This window comes from Xiphophorus hellerii, chromosome 9 (genome assembly GCF_003331165.1).
Source record: "Xiphophorus hellerii strain 12219 chromosome 9, Xiphophorus_hellerii-4.1, whole genome shotgun sequence".
Classification (NCBI taxonomy): domain Eukaryota; kingdom Metazoa; phylum Chordata; class Actinopteri; order Cyprinodontiformes; family Poeciliidae; genus Xiphophorus; species Xiphophorus hellerii.
Window position 1 is genome coordinate 13,328,567 of NC_045680.1, and position 17,659 is coordinate 13,346,225.

The 17,659-nt window shown below is 35.9% G+C and overlaps 1 protein-coding gene and 1 long non-coding RNA gene across 2 annotated transcripts; one reads left to right on the forward strand and one right to left on the reverse strand.

Moving 5' to 3' along the window:
* Positions 1–42: 42 nt before the first annotated feature.
* On the reverse strand, positions 43–1,330 carry LOC116725496 (uncharacterized). Its single transcript, XR_004340410.1, has 2 exons — positions 1,119–1,330; positions 43–875 (listed from the first exon to the last, which is right to left on the reverse strand). It is a non-coding gene; the product is annotated as an uncharacterized LOC116725496 (long non-coding RNA).
* Positions 1,331–12,223: 10,893 nt separating this feature from the next.
* LOC116725300 (claudin-19) lies at positions 12,224–15,701 on the forward strand. The gene is made up of 4 exons (XM_032571256.1): positions 12,224–12,548; positions 12,631–12,795; positions 14,769–14,847; positions 14,962–15,701. The coding sequence occupies exons 1-4, from the start codon at positions 12,347–12,349 to the stop codon at positions 15,122–15,124; spliced, it is 609 nt and encodes a 202-aa protein (XP_032427147.1). The 5' UTR covers positions 12,224–12,346; the 3' UTR covers positions 15,125–15,701.
* Positions 15,702–17,659: the final 1,958 nt, after the last annotated feature.

The window sequence follows — 17,659 nt, forward strand, 5'->3', positions numbered from 1 at the left end:
TCTCAAGGTGTTTGTTATGCACTGAAATGAGCAAAGCCCAGACATTAATGATGGTGAGTTTATTTCATCAATTACAAAAAACAATTGTAAAACAATGTTTGTATTAGTGCAAATAACATTTGCACTAGTAAGAGCCTTTAATAAAACAGAGAAAAACACTTCTGTCCTTTATGCATCTCTCCAAACAGAATGGAAATGTGTGCAAATGCTCTCAACTATTTCCTTGTATGAGCTGTTTGCTGCCATCATTTGCTGGAAGTACTTTTTCCCCCTCTGTCAGAATTTTAATTAAATTGAGCCACCGCTCAAGGAAAGTACAGAGCTGACGCCCATCATGTGAGAACGGATAAGTGGAGCTGGTTCACCAACATACCTGACATTACTGGAGGTTTGTGTGCATGTGGTAACACCACTGCCGTGCCCTCCTGTGGGCTATGACAAGTGAACTGTCGCAGGTTTAACATCTCTGAACAAAATGTGTTTTGCTGCCGCTGAGCTCAGACAGGATTTCAGCTTCACTTCTCGATGTCTTGTAGTTTTAATAACATCTGAAATGCACACTGGATTTTTAGGGTTTCAGATCTATAACAAGAGGATGAGGCCTACTGCCATGAGGCTGCTACTTTGTAGCTTCCAGAGAAGATTTACTAAATAAAACCAGCAGCAAACAGGCAGATTACACATTATCTGAGCTGATTTTGTTGAAAACCATCACAAGTATCCACTCAGTCCTCCCACTGTGGATCTCTCTCCCATTTTTAGATGTGGATACACATCACACACACGACCAGAAACAATGACTGAAATTTTAAAGCTGAGAAATTCCCAGGCAAAGTTTCCAGCTATGTGGGCAACTGAACTGCTGTAAAAGGATCCTGTCGAAGAGAAGACAGAAAAAAAAGGATTTTGGTTTAACAGCATATGAATGAGCGCTTGTGTGATCGTCCTTTTCCTTGCTGTCACTAAAACAAATAGCAGAAGATATTCAAACAAATATTTATTCAAGCTCAAACTCGTCTTTGTATGCTACAATAAATCAGCTGCAGCAGGTGTTCTTGCAAACTGAGCGACCTTAATGGTGATAAAGAGAAATAAAATTCAGAGTTAAATCAGCTCACCTGTCCTGGTGGGAAACATCTGATGGTTTAGGTACTGAAGAAAGGTGAGCGCAATAAGCAGCGAGGACAGGCCATTTTTCCGTGTCTCACCTGGCAGGTAGAAATGTGAGTACAGCCGTCTGTCAACTGCAGCACGCCGTGTTCAGACATGAAGACACACCCACTGTTTGGAGAGGGAGGGAGAGAAGCTAGAGGGGGTTGAACTGCTAATTACCTACCTCACAGGTTTCTGTCTAGATATCAAAATGAAAGTACTTCATGGTAAAAAAGAAAAAGAAAAAAAATGAATAAAGCCTTGACAGGCTTCGTCCTTCCTTATTAAATGTTTTTCATGTTACTGTGTTAAGTGAAAAAAGCCTTTATACTGATGTTGACTTATGTAGGTTTATTTCCTTCTTCTCGCTCTGATAATGCCTGGGGCGCATCTTCAGGAAAAACCGGTGGAGGGAGTCGGGGAACTATCATGCCAAATGTGATCCAGCCCTCTGCAGAGCAAACCCACACTCTGCTTTTGTAAAAAAAGAGACAATTAGACACAACGGCTTAAAATGTGCAATTACATTTGAAAACTCACTTCAAACATTGCATTAAATATATTAAACTAATGTGTTTGAAGTAAAGACATAATCTGAGCACCTTCACTTTGACATAATAAGAGTCAAACAGCAAGACGAAAACTTTAAACAAAAAGTTTTTGCTAAAGAGCTTTAGGCTTTGTCTCTACCCAGTAACACGTCCAGAATGTTTTGGAAAGGGCTGGACCAAATACCATAACAGGTACCTTTGCCAAGTTCGGCTTCAGGAAGTTGTAGGTCCATCAGCTACAGCCAGTCTTGGTGCTTTGCTTGCTCAAGTTTCAAATTACAGTAGACTGACAGGTAGATGTAAACTTTTAAAGTTTTTATGCATTGTTTACATGAAAATATATAGATATTTTTTTCCAAAGTGTCGTCCCTTCTAAATACTGTTATTTTTTAGAAACGTCTTCATCCATAGGAAAAAATACCCAGAATGCTACATTAATCATGGTATTTCTGTATGTGGTGTTGGATAATACAGGAAGATGAGAGTTTTGGATTTGTCTGGCTAAAGTGCAGACCCAAATCGGAGTGAGATGATCTAATCTGAATTTAAAACTGGTCAGGCTGCAGAAAACTGGAGTAAAGACTGAATTAATAGATAACCAGGCATAACAATAACAGGCTGTTCATGTCAAACATGCTCTTACATTTAAAATTAGTATTGTGATAACTGCTGTACTTTATTCTGTGATTGTCTTGACATGTGCTACTGCCTTTATTGGTCAGGTCAGCATTGTGAAAAAATTATCCATCACAATGGAGTTTTTCTTTTTCTTGTTAAATAAAGGTTTAATCACAAAAAAAAAATCTCATAACCAAACAATTAAAACGTTTTTGCCAAAATGTGCCAAAATTCTTGTTAAGAGACTCATCGCCAGTTATTGGAAATGCTGGATGTCAGTTGTTTCTGCTAAAGGTGGCAAAACCAGATATCAAGTATCAGATGGGCTGATTACTTTCTAACATCGGGCCGATATCCTTTTCATCTCTACCTGAAAGTAAAATTTGCCAAAAAAAAAGGCAAAAACAGAAGAAACCTACAAGAGTGGAAGTCATTCTTCTAGGCACTGTATCTACAACACACATTTGATCATCCACTGTGTATTTTCTCAGCTTAAAGTGTTTATTTTCCTCCAATACCGGCAACATTTTTGCTTTGTCTTTCCGTCATTTTAAACATCGGTAGGTTTTAAAGTCTGGAACTGATCTACAGACGTTGTGAAGCCCATCCTGACTGCTGATGTGTGTGACGACCTGAATGTAAGCCGACAGAGAATCTCCCAGCCGTTTGGCCTTGAGGCAGTCAGAGCTGTGCCTGATGCAGGAATGACATCGGACTGGTTGGGAGTGGCAGCCAGCCCCAACAAACGCTGGGAGTCACCGCTTCTATACATGCCAAGGCAATTCATGGAGTTTTGTTAAGGCATGCACAAAATGACAAGGAATCAAATTATTTTAGGATATTAGTCAGCTGGAGAGGCCTGTAGTTGGAAGCAGCCAGTCAGAGGAGACATGCATTACAACATCATTAATTCCATCAATTACAAACATATAAGAAGGAGTGACGTTATCTTTATGTTTTTACGAGTAACTGAGCTATAAATAAAAGCAGTAAAGTTATTAAATACCACTAGATCTGCATGTTTTACCATGTTTCTAAGAAGGATCAGTTTGATATAACCAACTGCTTTAAATAGATGTAAATTTAATTGTCTTCAAAGGGGAAACTTGTCTTGGATATTGTCTTAACAAACCTGCTACCACAACTAAATGCACTGCAAACAATAAAAAATATGTTGAAGGCTAACATCACAATAAAATCTAAACACATATTCCTGCATAATTTCCAACAAATCTGACCGGAACATCAGCAGCATGACAAAGCACTTCAAAATCTTAAGAAACCATACTGTTTATGTTACAGAGAATGGCAAGCAGTTGTTGTTTCAATGTTATCCTATAAATCAGTTTATTCTCTTAAATAGATGAGAGTAAGATTTGAAATAATGAGATGACTACCCTGCTGTGTAAAATACTATTGAGTTACTGAAATTAAAGGCAGTTTATTGAATTTACTCCAGCATAAACTACTTTGCAAAAATGTTCAAACTCCTTACATTTTCGCTCCTTTCTCACATCATAAGCACAAACTCTGGTGTAGTTTTGATTTTTGGCTCTAGTGGCCTTTATTTGAATGTAGGGCAAGGCATGGGAAGACATGTCTTGGGAAGACATGCAGCAAAGGTCACAAGACCGGGAATCGAACCTGCAATGGCCACGTTAAGGACTAAGGCCTCCTTACTGTGGGTTGACCCCTGCACCACCACAACAGCCCCCAGCTGTGGTGTAGTTAATATGATATTGCTGCAGTGCTTAATAGCAAAGTGGAAAGATAGGAATATAGTTACATTTTTATTATTGATACAAATCTATAAATAAAAATAAAATGCCTCCTTTGCAGTGATATCCCTAAATAAAATGTGGTGTAACTAGTTCACTCGAGTTTCACCTAATTATTCATACTAATGCATACTAACTCTGAGAAAAGCCTCAAAGGTTTTCTAGAGAACATTATCAAAGAACAAATTACAAGTAAGGTTATGTCATAAATCTGTATTTCACGGATCTCTGTTTAATCCATTACCTGAAAATGGAAAGACTATGGCAGTACAGCAAACCTACCAAGACTGTCAAAGGGAAACATTAACCAGAGAAACAGCCAAGGGCCCATGGTAACTTTGGGGAAGCTGGGGAAATCTTTATGCAACATAGGTATCAGTTGCATCATTCACAAACTCAGCCTTTACAGTGGCAAGAAAACATCTTCTGATGAAATAATGAGAGGCCTCAAACAAACCAAACATACAGACTAAAGTGCTCTGGTTAGAAGGGGCCAAAACTGAACTTCCTGGTCTAAACACAAAATGGTGTTTGGTTTGAAACTGATGCAGTACATCACCCTAAACACATCATTCCCATATTGAAACATGGTGATGGCAGCATCATACTGTGGACACAATTTTCTTCAGGTGGAACAGAGGATCTGGAAGTTCCTTAAAAGATAACCAGAGCTCTGATGGATCCATAAAGTTTCATTAGTGACATGTGTAGATGTAACATGGCAAACAGTGACAACATTAAAGGTCTGTGAAAACTTTAAGGAAGGAACTGTCTTCCGTACAAGTACCACAGCACAGAAATGGAATGCAGCTATAAAAACGTACACCTGTCTGACAGGTCAGACAGATTTTACAGTTCCTGAGAAAAAAGCTTAACGGTCTTTCTTTCTTTCTTTCTTCATTTCTGTCTGTCTGTCGCTGACTGTCAGACTGCTCGTACTTGGATATTTAAAAAAAAAAACTGCCACATTTCTCTTTAGAGCAGGAAAATTTGTTTTGGAAGCCAGTTTTCTATTTTAGCAACATTTATGACAACATATAAGCTCAGGAGCAGCACTGATCACTCAAAAGATTAAACAATTTGCTATTACAGTAATTTCCCAATACTTAAATAAATAAAATTTTCTGCCAGGTATCTCAACCTGCTGAGTCCTGCCACAGAACTTTTTTTGGACAGGCCACTAGATGGCGTGTCATTCTAAAAATTGATGTGTTTGCACAATATGTGCATCTACTCCTTCAGATAATTCTCTGGGATGTGGATCGACTCATGTTTATTTATGTTTTTCAGTAACCTCTATGAAAAAGAAAACATCATTCAATTTCTGGCTGACGGCCACTTTAACATCTGTAGTGAGGTCATATTTCTTTGTAAAACACACAATAGATAAACAGGAAGGCACACAACTTGAACTCACTGCTTAGTTCCACTGTTTCTCTAATAAATAAGAAGTTAACTGAGTATATATATATATATATATATATATATATATATATATATATATATATATATATATATATATATATATATATATATATATATATATATGTAATTAACTCAAATGGTTTGCTCCTGTTCCCACAACTGAGCTACAATGCAGCTGAAGCTCCTCCCAGACGTCCACTTGCTCCCTTTGTGATAGCGCTCACAATGACGCATGAGGTACCACTGATAGGAAGTCCTGCAAGGACCAGTTCAGAGGAATAAAGAAAATTCCCATTCACAACCCCCAAGAGTCCAAATGAAATCCAGTAAGTATAGACATTTTACAGAATGGAGCTTATTGTAAGTCTGCTATATTAAAGCTGCCTGTTACATCAAGCCACTGACCATGCAATGTTTCAGGGGAAAGGAAGGTAATCACAAAGCACAATCATTTCACACCTGTGTACCTCTTCTACATAATTTTATCTAATCCTTGAAAAAAACTTTAGCCATGACATGCTATGTTCTTCATCAACATTTAGTTCCTTTTGCTAATTTTCTTTATTCCTCAGAAGTGGTCCTTGCAAGACTTCCTATCAGTGGTACCTCATGCGTCATTGTGAGCACTATGGAGAACCAACATTTAGTTTCATCAGAACAAGAATTCAGAGAAACATCCACCAGTTTATAAATTACGGACTACTTATTCTTATTAAACATGGGGAACTGATATGTAGTTTTACGCTTTTATCCTTTTGTCTTTCCTTTGGTTTGTTGTTTAGTTTGTATTTCCTTCTAATTGAAAATGTGCTATACAAATAAAATTACCCCTTATCTTCATTGCGATTGTGTTCCTCGTTAATCACGAATAATGGTTAATTTAAGGATTTGAGCATAATTTTGATGAGACCTAGAGCATTCTGCTCTATTTAGAACAATAATTGGATTCAATGTGTAGTCGTAAGCATACCATGGAGATTTCTCTTTCAGATGGGTGTGTGTCTTTACATAAAATGACTAAGAATTTTGTTTTTTACTTTACTTTTGTTTACAGCTTTATGAAAAATTTGCATACAGAAACACTGACTACAACAGATTTCAGTTCTTAAGAGAAATTAACAATATAATCACCCTATTGTGTTGAATTTGGTAGATGTTCACATGCACAGTAAAAAACATGTAACCTTTTCTGTTAAATCAAACTATCCTATTCTATTTTCTTCAAAGTCTCACATTTTTCATGATTTACAATTACTGTGGCTTTAAACCGTTTGGCAAAGCCCAGATGTGATGTCATGGCTTTGCAAGTTTCTGATAGGTTAAATCACAACCTTTGAGTTAAATGGAGGCAGCACACCTGTGAATGTAATTTAAGACAACACCTCAAACACACCACTTCCTCGTGCGTCATTCGAGGAAAATCAAAAGACATCAGACCAGATGTCAGGAAAAGGAATGTGGACGTCCACATGTCAGGTTCATCTTACTATACCATACCCACATGCCTGAGGAGTCACTTTCATCTGTTAAAACAATAAAATGTGCAAACAGCATGTGAATGCAGAGGCCTTAATGCTGTGTGGGAAGGTGATGGGTTTTGTGTCACAGAGGACAAAAGCAAAAACAATAGCATAAAAATCTAACAAATAAACAAAACAGAAACAAAAAAATAGTGAAGATGCTGAACGGGATTGCAAGAGATTGTCATTGACTACAGTGAAACGAGTTCTGTACCAACATGAGCTAAAAGACACAAAGAGAAGAAGGAGCCATTACTACAAAAATGTCCTCAGAGACAGAGAGCTCATATTTGGAGAAATGTCTTGTGATCCAGTGGGAAGAGAATCTCTCCCCCCTATTTTGGGCATGTACCAAAAAGTATTAATGTTTTGATATTATTTTTTATAGCAGTACATAAAAAAATAATATGTACTGAGGGCAATTACTTCTTCACTTGCTCTTCATTTTTGCAGACTACCTGAAACACTTTTTAAGTAACACCTTTGAGTAATTTTTTTAAGCTAAAACTCAAATGTAATTTAAAGAAAGGTTGCTATTTTGCCATCAAAATCAGTAATTTGCTTTTTCTTTTGTTAAACTGTTTATGATTTGGTCTAGGAAAACTCGATGCTAAAACTTCAGTATAATTTTCACTTTGATCAGATATGCAGTCTTAATTTAATGAACAGAAAGAGAGCTTTGTTAAAGACGTGGACTGAAACAGCGTTGACTCCCATGTTCTGGACTATTTTTGAATCATCATTTCCCTAAACATCCTCTGACGCTAAACAGCGTAATGTAGTGGGTGTAACTGCTGATCAGGCAACATGATCAGGTAAATTTTGTCTATAATGGGAAATGTTTCACAATGTAAAGTTAAATCCCTAATTGACTCACAACATCATAACAGTGATACAGCTATTGAGTAACTAATAACTTTTCAGATGACTGTCTTTCTTAGGATTTGGGGAAGTAAAATCCTATTCTACACTGTTTAGATACTGGAAAGAGAAGGAAAACATCTAAGTTAGCTGCTAATAATAAACTTCTGCAGCAATTCAAGATGGCGCACAGCAGTGTGTGCCATCATTCAACATATGTTGCTTTTAAATAGTGTAGTCTGGCTTGTTTTATTGCAATCTGGTGGCATATTTATTTACATCTCCAGAAAAAAAATATTTTGGATAAGATTTGCATAGAGATACTGAAATTGTGGTAGGAGGATTTACTGCATGTAAAGATTATCTACAGTAGTACAGCATTGCAGGAAGTGGAATGATTTACATGGGAAATGACCTCTCCTCAATGTGTTTTGTTGAATCATGACCACAGACATTAATTCAGACAAGTGAGGTCCACTGTGTATTAGATGTCAGTCTGAGCTCTTTTGGTTGGTCTGTGTGATTGTGGTAGGATTGTAAAGTCTGGGAAGTTTTAGCACTGTTTCATTTTTGTCATTTATGAAAAATGGTACTGACTGTGGATCGTTGGAGTCCCAAAACCTCAGAAATGGCTTTGAAATCCTTTTTCATATTGCTGGATATCATTGACTTTGTTTCTCATCATTTCTCCAAGACCTTTAGACTGAGGAATGATCCTTGGGTCTTCTTTCTTACCAGATTAGTCTTGCTTTTATGATTTCTTGTGGCTCTGACAGGCTGGTGAAACAGAGCAAAAAACGAAGCTAATCCCAGAGATTTAGGAGGGCAATTACTTCTTCACATATAGTCAGCTTGGTTTTAACAGGATTATTTCCCAAATGAAATTACAACATGGAAACTGTATTTTATATGTATATTTTAAATTTAATGTTATTTATTAATAAAAGTCAATTGAGGATTTGAGTTACTTCAGTGTGACAAACCAGCATAATCAAAATAAATATAAATAAAACCAGGAAGGATAATGAACCACAAATAGCAAAGAGTTTAGGTACATTAACCAGAATTTGGTCCAGGCACCAGATGAGATGTTGCTGCAGGAAGAAGCAGATACTAGAAGACTATCATACCACACCATCTGAATCTTAATCAGATTCAACCCATTTTTTCACATAGAAATCTTTTTTTTTCCAACAGTTTGGTCACATACAGAAGAATTGATATATTCCAGACAACAAATCCTGTTTCTCTTGATTTCAGGCTGTAGGATATAAATACTAGAAGTTTGTTGATATCAACAGTAGGGATGTGTGATATGGCCTAAAATTCATATCACAGTATTGTGATGGGTGACGGTAACGATATATATCACGATACGATTTGTTCAAAACTTACAATAGAAACAAAACAAAAAAATCCCATACTAATTGAGTAAAATGTATCCATTTGTATGTGTTAAAACACATTTAACACAGGTTTTTGTGCATGTTATTAGTACTTAATGTTGAACTGTTATTTTTATGTTGCTGCCTGTCATTGGTAATAACAGGCAGCAGCTTAATCTCAATGATGACTATCTGGCTAAATCAAACTTAAATGAAAAATGTATCTCAATATGTCATCTACCATCTGGTAAAGTCTGCTGACTGCAGACGTAAAGCAGAGGGGAAAAAAAACCTTTTTAGTTGCAGGGGAGACCTTGTTTAACAATGGTGATGTTGAGAATGATCAGTAATTTTAGAGAAAAGCTTCAGATTAAACAGCCACAGGGAAAAACATTTTTAATGGGGAATTATTTCAGGAAGGGGTGGAGAATGATTACAATCTACGAACCACATACAACTGTTTACAAACTGGCATCCTCCTCACCAAATACGGTCAAATAATCAGATAACCATTGGAAAAAATGAAGACTTCACATGTGTAAACACAAGCATGCTGCTGTGGATTGCACTAAAGAGAAATTACAATTTAGGACATTAACCTTCAGTTATTTGGGTGAAATGTCTCCTCTTGGACAGCTTTCCATTTAGCGTTGGGTGGTGTACTTTCTAGAAAAGGTGCATAAAGACATTGCACTGATACATCTCTGATTAAGCTTACGTGTTTTACAGTAGAAAATATAGTTGAAGGAACATTTATGAAGCACATCATAACAGCAGGGCTGCAGAGTAAGGCTGAATTAAAATCACAGGCTGCCCATGCTGTGAACTGAATGTCAAAACCAGGATTTTATCATACGATATGCTACAGGGAGCCAGAGAATACATTTTAAGACAAGGGTGATGTGGGCTCTTCTGTTAGCGTCTGGAGCTGATACAAACCAGCAGAGTTTTGTTTCAGCTGCAGACAGACCAACTCCTTTTTGTTCTGGACACTTTGACAGGCCATCGCAGAGGTCTAAATGTGATTAAACAAAAACATGAAGCAACATCTCCAGCTCATTTCTGGACCCGATTGTTCAGAGTTTGTTGATGTTGCACAGCTGACAGAAGCAGATTTTTAGAAGTTATTTGATGTGTTGTTCCAGAAAAATGGCGTCCTACAAAATATCTCCTAGATTTTTCAATTTAGGTTTTGTTGCCTGGGTTAGATTGCAGACAATTTGATTGAGATGTAGTTAAAAATGATTTCAGTATGATTGAATGTAAATACTTTATGAATGAATGTAGAAAAAAATGATGGTTTTTAGCAATAAAGAGATTCCTTTTGATGGGTTGTCTGATATTGACCGGGTTGTTATAATACAATTCACTGGTCATTCCTTAATGGACCAATTGTGTAGAATTCTGATGGAAACCCTGTAAAGCATAAACAAATTCTTCTTTTGCAAAAAAGGAGCAATTATAATTGTTTTTCAACTAAAAATGAATAAAATTTTATGACTTTGTGGACTCAATACATATCTTATAGTTACCAATGGCTTTTTGTGAACAAAGGAAGGAATGGCAAAGTCTAAAACTACAATCTGATTTCATACCCTACACCAAAAGAAACTTTTAACCAAAACTTCTAAAGGAAAAACTAAAAATCTGGTAGTACTTTTGTGTATTTTCTGCTCTAGATCTGACTATCATCGTTCTTCTAATGTGATCATGAGAACTAAAAAAGTGATAACAGCTAAAAAAATCTCCTAAGTGTTTCAACAGGTGTTTTACTCCAGATGATTTACCTGTAACTTCTAAGGACACGTCTAGAGGTCCACCATACAGATAGACTTCTCAAAACAATACATATTTAGACCTAAAAAGCTACATGTGTGATGTAGGCAGGGTAACTCACATACTGATATGTCAATCATTTGGGTCAGATGAAAATAAAATAGAAGAGTTGTTCCTGAAGCTAATTCTCAACTGTGAATTAACAGAAAGAACATTTATAGTTGTTATTTATTTTATTTCCCAGATTGTGCTTATGACACAGCTGGTTATAAGACTGATTGATAGACAAAGGAGGAGCATAACTATTTAGTTTTGTTTGGTAATTCTAGATTTGTGCAAATAAAAATCACATTTGAGGTTCTACAAGGCCTCATTCTCAGGTCACTTTTACTGGTTTGAAAAATCAAAACGTGTCTTGCCAAATCTTTGCTGATGACATGCAACTTTACAGATTTGAACTTAGCTTTGAACTTTGAAGTGACTTAGTTCCCATACAGCCAATGAGTAAGTGTGTGCATAAGGCCAGGGAGTGGACTAGTCAGACGTTTCTCCACCTTAGTGCAGACGAGACAAAAGTCGTTGTTTTTGGACAAAATTCAGGGTTAGAATTGGCGCCTATAACTACTCAGTGGTGATAAATATTTCAGCAGACACAAACCTATCTTATTGGTTGTTTTTTTATTCAAACCTGTAAATATTAACATCAGACAAAGCCTTGCTTCCTCTTTTTGAAGGATAATTTTTAGGGGAACAAATTTGTAGAAGTGAGAAAAGCCTCTTAGTGTTTATGCTCTTCAATTTTGGAACAAATAAGTTCAGAAACAGAATTCAATTCAGTTGTTTAAATTGTGTCAAAAAGTAAAACGAGCTTTATTTTACTTTTAACTTGTTTTGCATTTGGGCACTAATGTGTATTAAATATATGGGTTACTCGTTCATGCTATTTCGTACAGTTCCTGTCTTTACCGTGGTTTTCTTTATAACTTCTTTATTTGCAGTCATGCACTCTGAATTAACTTACAAGAGGATATTCAATAGCATTTTCCACATCATCCATCATTGTATTTGATAAGACTTCCGGATGACATATTTACCCCCCATCAGCAGTGGAGTATGAGCCTCTTGTGCGTCATGAGTCCGGGACTTTAAATAGAGGCGTCCACTGAGCGCAGCAATTAGAGCGTGTTTTAGGAGGCAGACACAGCGGTCAATAAGCGACCACTGACTTTAACATTTTTCAGTCTGTTGAACTCACCCCGCTGCGCTTTTACCTGGACAGGATGGCCAGCTCTGGACTGCAGATCGTTGGTTTTCTCCTCTCCTTAGCTGGAGTCTCTGCTACTATTGCCGCTACTTTCATGGTCGAGTGGGGAAAGGACACTCAAGCAAAATACCGTACCTATGACGGTCTGTGGATGTCCTGCAGCGGCACCTCCGAGAGGGCCACCTGCGAAAATTACAAGCATCTACTGAAACTCCCAAGTAAGTTTCAGCGCTTATCTATGAGATGTTCCACTTAAAGTAACCTGCTTTAACTGAAGCTTTCTGCTTTGTGATCCTGCAGTTGAGGTCCAGGTCACTAGAGCACTGATGCTGGTCAGCCTCTTCCTCTCCGCCATGGCGCTGATAGTCTCCATACTGGGAATGAAGTGCACTCGCTTCATGGATGCCGCGCCACAGAGCAAAGTCCAAGCAGCTGTCTGCGGAGGAGGGCTGTTCATAGTCGCTGGTAGGAATAACATGACTGAATATCTTATTTATTTAAACAAATATATCGTCACCTACCGAAAAACATCTATTGGAAGGAAAAATGTAGTGATTTTTTTTTGTCAAAATCATTTTGACAAAGAAAAAATACATATTTTAGGAAGGTGATGGTATTGTAGTTCGCTGATTGGTGCCTTTCTTTGTCAATTATTATTTTTCAAATGTCCTTGGAAATAAGATATGTGGTAATCACTTAATAATGACAACTTGATAATAAGTAATTAATTTACACCAGTGGTCAGTAGTTGCAGTTTTTTACTGGTAAATATTGAATATGTTAGTTGCTGTTAATTTGTTTATTCTGTGTAATGGAGGTTTTTGAAATGGTTAAAATGGCTCCATGATCAGGGCGGCATGGACTTGAGTCAGAAGGACCAATTAGAGCACTGATTGTGAATAAAATGTATAAAGTAACTTATATTTCCAGTGGATGGTGGATGGATGCTTTTTGGTGCTGTGCACTATATGAAATTATGGCTTTAACACTGCTGCTGTCCAAAGGAACTGACTTTAGTGTCTAATATGCAGCACTAGACTGATTAAACTTGAACTTGGCAATTCAACAATGAACAGAGATTTAAACGTAATCTGATATGCATGAATGGATTTTAGATCCCTGTTCATTTAGTTCTTAATGTACCTGCTAAGTTATTTGAAAAACGTTTCTTTTGCATATCAGACTATTAGGGAACTATGTTTGTGTTTGGTTGTGTGTGGAGGAGTGTAAGATGCTCCTCAAAGACGTAGTTGCCCAAAGCATCATTCATACAAGAGATATCACTGTTCTTTTGTGAAAATACTGCTTTTTAAATTAAATTACATAAAATATTACAGATGGGAAATTATCAGGATTTTTTAAAACAAGTCAAGCAGTGTTTTTTTTTTCTTCTAATGTGGGTGGTTCATACATCGTCCTAGTTAAGGATGGTTAAATGTAAACATGTGTATTACTAGTCTTTGAGCTGATATTAGATGTTGCAAATGAATGCAAGACATTTAATATATCACTACACAGGGACACCATGAGTGTAAGGAAAGTCAAACAACATTTTTTAGAGTAAAGCAAAGGTAGTAATTACTACAGAATGTTGACATTTATAAACTAAAATCAGAAATATCTTTGGTGCCATGAAAATCCCAACAAAGTGAGAGAGCAAAAAGCTGATCATGCGCTCACACAGTCACTGTCGCTCCATCGGCATGCTTTCAATCCAAAATGTTTCTCTGCTTTTGACCTTGTTTACCATGGTTTATCAATAGAAATAAAAGACAGGAACAAAAATACATAAATGAAAACCTCTTAATTAAGTATTCCTTCCTTGTTATGGATATGTAAATAAAACCAGAATAAAATATTAACTAGAGAAGAACACAGTAGAAACGCAGCCATCCTGAAAGTGTTCTGCAGTGAAAAGTGTTTAAAGTTTAATAGAGGTGCTGAGGCTAAATACTTCAATTACTGAACTACATGGCTTAAATAATGTATATGTAAAATATAGATTTATTTACCTTTTTTGTCTCCACATAGTTATTTAACTTAGAAGACTGTGAAGTTTAAAAATGCAGGTTTACTTGCTCGTTTAGATATTTTAAATGGATCTATACAATTATGACCAACAAATTATCTTGACTTTTAGCTTCCTAAAGTCAAGTTGAAGAGTATTGTTTTCATCTCAGCATAAATCTTATAAATCTGTTTATCTATTCAGTCATCAACTAAAATTGGTTTAAATGGAAAAAATAATAATTATGATTAATAAATTCAAACGCTTCTAAATATTGTTTTCAAATGCATCCCGTCATTAATTTGAACACAGTTAGCAGCAAGGGGCTTGTTTTCTTTTTGTTTTCCTTTTATTTTATATTAATCATGAACAAATTAAGCAAAGACCTGACTGCAGATAATACTTTTTAATAATATTTTTCTTAACTCAGGTGTCTTGACCATCATCGTTACATCCTGGTATGTCAGTAGGATGGTTGAGGTGAACGAAAAGGCACATCGACTCCTAAAGTAAGTACAAGAGAAGAGTGACTGACTCACACAGAACGCACAAACAAAAGCACTCACCTGATAAGCAAATGTGCACCTAAATATATGTGTGGGTGTGTGTGTGTGTCTTTGCAGCAGAGAATTTGGTCACGCAGTGTTCGTCAGCTGGGCGGGTGGATTCTTCACTGCGCTCGGTGGAGCGATCCTGAGCTTACGGAGATGTTGGGGGTTCAGTGGCTCATCAGAGTCGATAAGCACCAATCAGCTTCTCTCCACTGCAAAGTCCAATTACGTCTAGAAGAGAAGTTTGGACTCCATGCCCCATGGTGGGATAACTATGCATTGTGTCCCATTTTCAGATGTATAAATGTGAAAACAAAATGCAATATTGAAAGTTTTCTATAAGTTGATTTTAATATGATGACATTTTGTAAAATCATATGGATTCTCTCCACCTTTCTCCTGTTTCCTTGGTTTTTGTAAAGTCTGCTATACCTTCTGTTCAGCCTCACACTGATGTCACACTGTCAATATGTTCTGCATTTGTTAATTACTTGTCTCATAGTTTTATATTATTGCTCTTGTACATGGATGTTTATAATACTTAAGCACTACATTACTCTGTATATCAGTCTGAAAGGCTACCCAGTTTAAAAATAAAACTATTTTTTATGATTCTTTTTATCCTTTTTTCAGCACAGTGGTTTAAGTGGAAATCATTTTTTTAAAGCCAATGCCAAAAACATAAATATTCCAAGGAAAGCCTAAACATGCTAATAATAGAATAAATATGATGATAGATATGGTCTTGCATTACACTCTTATTGCTTCTTTATTTTGTACTTATTCAGCAATAAAGTAAAAACTTATGTTTATGGCTTATGATTTATGGTTTTGTGAGTTTATATATATAAAAAAATTTTTTGCTGTGATATTTTAGAATGTTTACCATGAATTTGCATGAATCTAAGCAGGGCCTGGTTATAAACAGGTAAATTTAAACGTAACATGTCCCATATTTTGCCATTTAGGCATTATTTGACATGAACTGATAGGTTTCTTAATTGGTTTAATGTTTTTTTTTCTACTTTTTGCATGAGATCCATTTAAAATAAATATGTGATTATTTTGCATTCAGTGTTTGTTTTTTTAAAGGAAATGAAGCTTTTTTTTTATCTATCATCTTATAAGTTAAGATGGTACTCTAGAGTGGCAAATATATAACCTTTTGGTAAATGTAGCAGTGAACGTGCAAAGAACTCACGCACCAGCAATTAGAGCTTTTCCCACACTGAGACAATTTCCTTCCTGTAATTTGTATTGTCACTTCAACATCTTCATACTTCACGTTATCAGCATCCAAATAAGTGGGGCTATCTGAGGAATAACAAATCTATCTGCATAGCCTAGTTTTGATTTGCCTTCCTATCAGAAAACACAGAAAGCTGAAAAGAGTCGTACTGGATAGGCTGCGTTTCACAGGACTGGCCCTCTCCAGTCAGACGGAGTCTGATTATGGTCAGCCCTTCCTGATTTCCAAGAAGCAGTGGGCACAGCAGGAAGAAAATAGGCTAATGGGCTAAAATTATGTTCTGCGTGATATCAATGTCATTTTCTTCTGCCTGTGTTTTTTTTATGATGTAAAAAACCCTGATGTTGTCTTTTATTGTGTATAAAGTGAGGTAAGTCAAAACTGTCCAAGTCTCTAAAACGTGAAAAAAAAATGTACGTTTTGTTCAAAAACAACATAATCATAATAGAAATACCACGTAGGCTCTGTTTATCTCAGCATTCCAGACTGAGTGCAATTACCCAAAACAAATTAACGTCAACAGAGAATATGTATCAAACATATTGACTATATTGATTATAGATTGTTCAATGTCAATATATAGAACATAATCTTCGTCTATTATTAAAAACTCACTTGTACATGCTGGGTGATAAAGGACATTTTTTTTCTTTTTCTGAATGTTTGTGTTAAAAAGAAAATAATGATAATAACTTTCTTCCAGATCACCTGTGCTTAAGGACAGTAATGTGACAAACTTTTATAATGTTATGTTGCAGTATTTTTACAATATTTGATTTGGGATGGTCTATCTATGTTTATTTCATTCCTAAGAGTGAATAAATATGCAGTGAATGCCATTTTAACATGAAAAAAGTATTGATTTGCTTCACTGCCACCAAGTGGTTGAATCACCGTGAGTTTAAAATCTGCTTCCAAATTATATAAAAGGGAAAAAGAGTGAGATGGACTTAAATAGCATAACCTTCATTGCATTTATATATTCCTGCTTATCAGGCTCATTTGTCAGATTAAAAATACCTTTAAACAGATATTAAACATCAAGGTGATATGTGTTTAATAAATATGTTTTCTTTTGGTCTGATGTAATATTTTAATCCTAAATATTGTGTCTTCAGTAGCTGTAAGCAGGAAATCAACATAATATTCACAAATAAATTCTTGAAAACTTCAGTAGGTGGTTAATGTTTCACTTTATGAATTGAATTATTGAAAAAAATTTACTTTTGACTCTGAGTGAAATATTTCAGACACTCAGTAATTTTACAATTTAAAAAGTTGTGAAATTACTTTTTAAGTAAAGTAATTTATATTCACTCTTGTTTGAATACAATGTAGCTTTTGGTTACTTTACCCACCTTATTGTTGTACAACAACATGTGGTTTCAATATCAATATATTTTGTTATAATTAAAAATAGCCTTCAAATATCGAGATTATGAATTGTTTACAACGAAGACCCAATATTTGTACTGACAGAAACATGTATTTAATATTGTTACGGAACTTGCATATTCCTGC